The sequence below is a fragment of the Acyrthosiphon pisum genome, chromosome A1 (assembly GCF_005508785.2).
Source record: "Acyrthosiphon pisum isolate AL4f chromosome A1, pea_aphid_22Mar2018_4r6ur, whole genome shotgun sequence".
NCBI lineage: Eukaryota > Metazoa > Arthropoda > Insecta > Hemiptera > Aphididae > Acyrthosiphon > Acyrthosiphon pisum.
The window spans coordinates 54,676,044-54,684,701 of NC_042494.1; the positions used below are offsets into that span (position 1 = coordinate 54,676,044).

The 8,658-nt window shown below is 27.9% G+C and overlaps 1 protein-coding gene across 1 annotated transcript in view; it reads left to right on the plus strand.

Moving 5' to 3' along the window:
• The window catches only part of LOC100574960 (DNA topoisomerase 2-like), a 10,249-nt gene extending 8,648 nt beyond the window's left edge, over positions 1 to 1,601 (plus strand). The window contains exons 2-6 of the mRNA XM_003240269.4: positions 42 to 289; positions 357 to 588; positions 663 to 862; positions 934 to 1,069; positions 1,140 to 1,601. Coding sequence (XP_003240317.1) covers positions 42 to 289; positions 357 to 588; positions 663 to 862; positions 934 to 1,069; positions 1,140 to 1,301 — 978 coding nt within the window. The 3' untranslated portion in view covers positions 1,302 to 1,601. The remainder of the gene's footprint in view (positions 1 to 41; positions 290 to 356; positions 589 to 662; positions 863 to 933; positions 1,070 to 1,139) is intronic.
• The last annotated feature ends 7,057 nt before the right edge of the window (positions 1,602 to 8,658 follow it).

Genomic DNA, 8,658 nt, shown 5'->3' on the forward strand with positions numbered 1-8,658 from the left:
TACTAGATAGTATTAAATTTAATCTGTGTTTTTTTTTATAGGTCTTGTTTACTTGTATTAAAAGGAATGATAAACGTGAAATTAAAGTTGCTCAACTAGCTGGTTCTGTAGCTGAGCATTCTGCATATCATCACGGCGAAGTGTCTTTGATGTCAACAATTGTTAACTTAGCTCAAAATTATGTTGGAAGTAACAATATAAATTTGTTACAACCCATAGGTCAGTTTGGTACTAGACTTCAAGGTGGAAAAGATGCAGCTAGTCCTAGATATATTTTCACAATGCTTAGGTAATTATTTCAATTATAATTAATGTAAATATTTAAAAGTATTGAAAATAATTGTATACAACTTTAGTCCCTTGACTCGGCTGATCTTTCATCCTCATGATGATCCATTGTTAACTTATCTTCGCGATGACAACCAAAAAATTGAACCCGTGTGGTACATGCCAATTATTCCTATGGTTTTGGTTAATGGTGCAGAAGGTATTGGAACAGGGTGGATGACCAAAATACCTAATCATAATCCAAGAGAAGTTATTAGTAACATTAAACGAATGTTAAGAGGTGAAGATCCACTACCAATGGTAATTTAAAACTAAACAAAGAATAATATTTTATTTTATTTTGAATAAATTAAATTAATTTGTATTTACTGTAGAAACCTTGGTACAAAAACTTTACTGGACATATTGAAAAACTTTCTGAGCAAAAATTTATCAGTAGTGGTGAATTAGGTGTAATTGGACACAATAGAGTAGAGATTACAGAACTTCCGGTTGGGGTTTGGACTCAGAATTATAAGGAAAGCGTGTTAGAACCTATGCTTACTGATACTGAAAAATCTCCTGCTGTTATAACGTGAGTGAAAACAGAAAAAAATGTTCAGTTAAAAACTGTTTATATTTGGTTTTATTATTTTATACAAATAGTGATTATAAAGAATACAATACTGATACTACAATCAAATTTGTTATAACCATGAATCCAGAAAAACTTCAAAAAGCAGAAAATGAGGGTATACATAAATTTTTCAAGTTACATGCATCTATTGGTTTAACTTCCATGGTAAAATTTATAAATATATATGATTATAGCTTATTAGTTAATAATTAATGTTCAACATTTTGATTTTCAGTGTGCATTTGATAAAGATTGTGTCTTGAAAAAGTATGAAGCTACTCAACAGATATTGCGTGAATTTTATGCTGTTCGATTGGACTTTTATGGTAAACGTAAGGCCTATTTGGAAGGTATGTTAGGTGCTGAAGCTGCTAAATTAACCAACCAAGCTAGGTAAGTAAACAAAAAAAAAATGTATTAGTGAAATTGCATTTGTTATGATACAATCTAAACTTTTCAACTTTGATTTAAAAGGTTTTGCCTTTGTTTTGATATAATAGATTTTTATAGGCTTCTTCAACAATATTAATAATCGTAATACATTGTATAATAAATCAATCATTGAAATATATCGATATTGAATACATCGTAATCGAAATTAATTTTTAATTAATGGCTCCTGGCCATTGGGTATTCGAGTTACCAGAAACCAACTAATTTGAACGCCAAAATAACTTTTATAATGTATTTAATAAAATTATTATAAAATTATTTAAAAGTTACACCAAAAACCAAATTCAATTTTGTGAAAATCGATTTTGCGTAAAAATTCCCATCTTTCCTTAATTTTTCTTTGGTTTTTTTTGGCGCTTTTGAAAATTACTGGGAATTTTAAATTTTGACCTCCCCAATGCACCAACGATATTCACTTTGCAATCGAACAAGATACTGAAGTTGAAAATCGAAGCATTATTTCGACTACTTATCGTGTACATAGACACAAAAATACAAAAATGAAAATAAAAAAATAAAAAATAAAATTTAAAAATTTAAAAAAAACATACATCATTGTAAAATCAATACATTCATCGTTCCACTCAGAATCTAAAAAACTAATTAAATTGGAAACTGAAAATGTCCGTAAACAGCTCAAAACAAATCAAAATATTTTGAAAATTTTATCATGTATATAAAATGAAAATATAAACAACCAGTGAAAATTTCACGTGTCTACAGTCTTTCGTTTTAAAGTTACACTAAAAACCAAAATCAATTTTCTCAATTTTGCGTAAAAATTCCCGTTTTTCCTTAATTTTTCTTTTGTTTTTCACGGTGCTTTTGAAAACTATTCGAAAAATTTTACTTTTGACCCCCCAAAGTACCAACTAGATTCACTTTCCTATCAAAAAACATACTGTTGAAGAAAATCCAAGCACTTTTACTGTCCTAAAAGGTGATTACAGACACAAGAATAAAAAAAAAATTAAAAAAAAATTAAAAAACACAGATCATTGTAAAATCAATACATTCATCGTTCCACTCAGAATCTAAAATATTAAAAATACATTGATGGGCATGATGTTTAAGCCCAAAGTTAAAGTTTTGATAAAATTTATAAAAATCTCGAACATTTTCGATACTTATTTTGTGGTTAAGATTTTTTATTTTTATTTATTCTTCAAGAAGATAATGGATCCACTGAACATGTTCGTGTGGGGGCCCATGAGTTCACAATTAGTGAACACTATATACTAATGCATAAAATGTTCAATTTTGTAGTTAAGAATTAAAAATTTAAAACAATGTTTTTGAGTACCTACCCAAAAAATCTAAAAAAATATTATACAAACAAAATTTTTTTTCCCCATAGACATTTTAAGTTCAAATTTTGACAACATTAGATATTTAAACGAAGAACTACAATTTTAGTTTCATTGTAATTCAAAAATATTGTTCGTGCGGGTACTTGAACGTTTAAAATATATTATTATATTTTTTACACATAATTTTTCTAATGCAATGTTTTCGAAATAATTCAACCTACTGTCTATTAATAATAGCTAAGTAGTTACCTATAGTATTTTAATAGCAATAATTTCATAAAATACACTTAATATAAACATAATATAGGCTGACAGACTGTCTTCGTTTTTCGTATAGGTACAATGATTTTAAATCATTAGATTATTATGTTAATAATAATTGTAAATATATAGGCACGCATGTGCCTTTATAGACTTAACTATAAATTCTAATTTCAATGTAATACATTATTAAGTAAAACAAATGGTAGATTTAATTGGGTAGGTATTGCAGAATTTAGTAATAAATAATATAATTAGTTATATTCCATTTAGAAATATGATTATGAAATGTATATAATATATTATATTATATAGAATTGATTTAATTAATATTATCGTCCGCAGTGATAAGATAATTTTGTATTTGCGTTTCTTATTAGTTCTTTCTATAAATTAATAATTTATGCTAATTCATCAATTGGATTTGTGTAGAAATTATATAGGTACATTGTAGATAAAACATATACTCGTATTTCAACTTTCAAGTTTTATTGCAATAAGTCTTATTACATGTAATAAGTTATAGGTGCTTACTGCTTAGACTGTTGATGCTACATATTATTATATTAACGGTATATTTAATTTGATATACCAACATAAAATGTACCTAGGTACTTATTATAGATTCTAAATATTGCAAGTATAGACCTGTATAAATTAAATGAGTTCAATTTTCTCTGTGAGCTGCCTAGATGTATAGTTACAGGTGGTGTGTAATTGCTACACAAGAATATTATATATTATAATACCATTTTATTACATTTATCCATATTAGGTAATAATTATGAAGTGCTTATACGAGTATACCTGTATCTATAATGGATTGTATAATCACAATGCCATGTAGTGTAGAATATTATAATATACGAACCTATCTAGCTAAGTTTTGAAGTTCCCTCGTAAATCATTACACCGAAAAATTCAAAATAAGTAAAATTTGTATTATACAAATTAAAAGGTTTCAACTGCAGTCTGCAGGTATGTCGCCAACACCTAGTTAAAAAAAAGTAACATCTTCCAAATGGTTTTTCTATCAACGTATAGATCGCCATTTAAATAAATAGTATTTCTGCATTTTTACTGCTCGAAAATTTGATGATAGAAACAAAATTAATTTAAATAATACACACATCGTTGTATAATCATAATGGAATGCTATTGCAGCATCCAGCGCTTTGCTTACAATCTAAAAATTAGTACAGGAAGTCAGAAACGTAAAAAATGTGGAATTTGATTTGATATGATGATATAAATTGTTTACAAAAATTTCGTCAAATGGCCAGGTACGTCAATAAAAATGCAACTATGTTATATTATATTGATAATATTAATATATAAAAACTTATTAATAGGTAACTTAATTATTAGGTAATAATTAACTAGGTACATTATTATATATGTACCAAATAATTATATTGTTTTTATTATTAACGATCAAAAACTGGTTACAAAACTGTAAATGTTGGGCATGACTGTTACAGTAGAGTGCGGGCTATACAATATAACACAAATCGAGTATATCTACTTGTATTATAGGTCTTAGGTAATAACTAATAAGGAACAACTAATGTTAACATTAAATTGTATAGGTATAATATAATAACAGTGTGTTTAACGATAAAGATAGGTATAGGTAACAAGAATATTTTGAATGCATGACCTTATATTTGACTCAGATTTTTTTACTACATAAAGCATTCAAGGTACCTAGGTAAATTTATTTTTAAAAAATTAAGATTGCTAACCATTTGTCCATGCACAGCAAAATAAACATTTTTAAATTGTAAGCCTTCTTTGGCCTTTGAAATTTAAAAAATAAATTTTTTTTTAATCAACTAACTCCCAACATTTATTTTGTCTTAAAAATGTAATAATTTTATTAAGAACGAGTTAGGTTTAAACAAGTCATAAGATGTAAAATCTGTAAATTCATAGTCCCCGCATAAGTAAATATTGTTAAAAATCCGATAAATACATGTATACATTTAAACTTGGACTTCCTCTCAATTAAAAAATTTTTAAGATTGAATAAATGTTATGGGTCAGTAGTTTGGAAAAATAATGCAATTCATATTCGAACTCAACAAGGGGAGGGGGTGCAATAAACAAACATTTTGTTTTCTTACCCGTGTGCGAAAAAATGTTAACAAATAGTGTTATAATAAGTCCTTATTATGCTGTAAAATTAACACGAATCCAATTCAAGGTCACACGTTTGAAATATTTTTGTTAGGTAGGTACTTTTATTGTCGAACACACGAAATAATAATATATGCTACGGAGTGCCTGTACTTACGTCAGTATAAACCATTTATTTTTATTACTTACAAGTTTTTTTCAATAATTACAAAAGTACAAACTAATAGGTAGGTCGTAGGTAAGATATCATTTTACATAAAACTAATATCAGATATTAGTAGGTAGGTATATTACATTTGTTACTTATATAGGTAACTTATATATTATGTTTTGTAAGTATATTATATAAATTTCATGATACATAATAATATAATATATAAATAGTAGACACGTAAAACGTATGTAGTATACGACGTGCAAACCAATACTTTTCAGTGTTGAACAGAGATAACAACATTTTTCGAAACAAATTACTCATCATGACTCATGAGTCATTATATTTTATTGATCTCTTCACAGTATAGATATATAATTATAGTAATGTAGAGAGAGACAACATTTTAAAATGCCAGCAATATAGTACTTTATAGTATTTACTTACTAAAAACTAAAAACTGTATTAATAGGTGCCCCTAGGGCCCTACTCATTATATTAATATTATTATTTATATTAAGCATTATCTATTATCTATTATACTCCTATATATACAATTATAAACATATTATATTATAGTCAATTAAATTGATTAATTAATAAATATATTTAATCCGTGCATTTAATTGCTTATATAATATAATATCATAATATTATATTCATATTTATTAGCATACAATTAAAATTATACACATTATGTAACGAGCTAAGTAAGAATATTATAATAATATGACAAAATGTACCTACTACTATTATAGTTCGTATAGGACCGAATGGCAAAGAGAGGTAGTTTTTACAGAAATACATTTTAAAAGGGCCACTAACGTAAATAAGTTGATTGCTTCACTCGCCTCACTTGCTACACTTTTAATAATTATATCAATTCGAACTAATATACTATAATAAGAAAGAATAGGTAACAATAATGAATATGAATAATATAAATCATCTTAAGTTAAGATATTATTCAGATACGCCCTTGGCCTATTATAGCAAGCAGTATACATGGATTATTATTTATTGTACAGTCTGACTTTTTAAAACGGCACAGAATTGTTAAGGCCAACGGCAGCTGGCTGCTCACGGTAATATCGAAGCAACGGTTGACCATTTTCGGTTTCGTATAGAATATTAGAAACTCTGCGAGCCACACCTTTGAAATGCAGACGATGGGCTACATTATGAGCATATCAAAATATATTGTAAAATAAGTAATAACTGTCGAAACTTTTTGTTTTCGTCTTGTTACCTTGACAAAGTCATGGGTATCGGGGTGGTAAGGGAGGTTATTTTGCTATAAATGTCTTTCAAAATTGATTTTTATCGGACTTCTAAAGCTAAACATAATAATATACTCGTTACTCACACATTTTAATATGGGTTCCTATACAGTCATAAATGACTCACTTATAGACTACCTATAAGTCATAATATTTAATAATTATTTTACGAATATTTTTGGGAACTATTCATTGTTAAAATATTTAGATACCTAAACAATTTTCATAAAACGTCATAATTAATTAATATTCTTTTATTTTATCATATATTTTATGTTACATATTTTTTAATGTGTTGGTATGATCAAATTCGAAGTGGTGTATACATTTACCGGCCAACAGTAGTTCTGGGCACTGAACAATTTCTGTAAAGCACTAAAGTCAGTTAAACCTATTAAATATTAAAATATTTTTATATCTGTTCTAAGGAAACTTTATTTAACCTGAAGTCTTTATAAATACAATACATAATAAATTGATATATATACAATAATCTTAATACATAATACAATAGTAGAGGCCTGGTATGGCGCGGTGGTTGGCTCCAGTCACAAACGAGTTCTAAAGTCAAGGATCAGCCGCTATCACTAGTTCCCGGATGGGTGACCACCCGGGTTGTAGTGACAAATCTTATACACGTGTTCTAAGTTCTAACCACCCGTATACCCTCTCCCACAGTTAAAAAAATAGATACTAAATAACCTTCAGGCTGATGACCATAGATAGGTCTTAAAGCCTTAACTAAATAAAAAAAAATACAATACTAATATATAAGTATAAATATACAAATATTGAAATATATGTAATACATCATATGTATATTCATGGGAAATTATTAAATGAACAAGTAATGGAAATGAGATAGCTCCTTTCCTTGGTCTAAGACACTTAAACTAAGCCGTGCTCAGCGTTTGATACTTTGAGGCAGAGCTTAGCACCCGAATCATTTATTCAGGTTTCGGGTGCTGGATGTATTGGGGTGTTCATACACCGGAATAAAAAAATCAAAAAAAAGTTTAAGTTACGATACCGAAAATTTTTGCATGTTATATACAGTCCATGTGGAGATTGATCCCCTTGATCCCCCCCTGTAAATAAGCCACTTTAATGAGGTATTCTTGACACCTAGCGGCTAGCTACTATTCAGTATACACAGCATACTCCAGAGTGAATTATCCATTTTTTTGTTTAATTTATTATTGCTTTTAATTATAGTATTTGACATTTGTTGTATCATCAAATAAAATATTACACCATTGCTGAAAATGTACCTAAGTAGTGGTTTTAATTTTTGATAGCTGTAAGCTTTTAAATAATAAAATACATACTGGTGTAGGTATAATAATATAGGTATACAACTATACTTTATGTCTATATGTCTATTAGTATACCTATTACCACAGATAAAAGATTACAGAAATACAAAATACTTAGTTAAATATTGATCATAGATACGAACTGCAATTAATTATTGTAATTTGGTACTTTGCTCGTGTATTACTAGCAAGGGCGGATCTATATTTTTTTAATACGGAAACGGAAAGATTAAAAAAAAATACTGATAAATACCTATATCCGCTACTGATTATTAGAAAATAATAGTTTCCTTGCATATTTATATATAAAATTAAATAATAGTATAATATATTCAGGGCAGGCGCTATACATTTTTTTAGGGGGGGGGGGGGGTGTATTCACTATAATTTGCCGACTGAAAATTAAGTGATTTTCCGACTATACTATTCTACATACTCAATGACTCACGTAATTTACATACAAGTAAATTGTTTAATAAATACATCTAACTTGTTCGTCTGACGAAAACAGGATATTTGTATCGTTATTCATTGAGATACTATCCAATGAATTAATAATATCCCCAATTAGGTTGAATAAGTACTAAATAAGGGGCCTCACTATGGCCATTATTTGAAGGGCTACATTTAGGCTAATCTTGTCATAGCCACCCGAGATCTATGTGTTAGTTGTAAATGATTATTAGTGTGAGTGAAATCAAATGAGGGCATCGTCTTTCGTACGCGCATATACATGTCGACAACTCGATAAATATATCAATTTCACTACACGAATTTTACAGAAACATACATTTGTCTTTACAAAATTAAAGTTAGTTAAGGGGAGGATATTCTTGTCAGA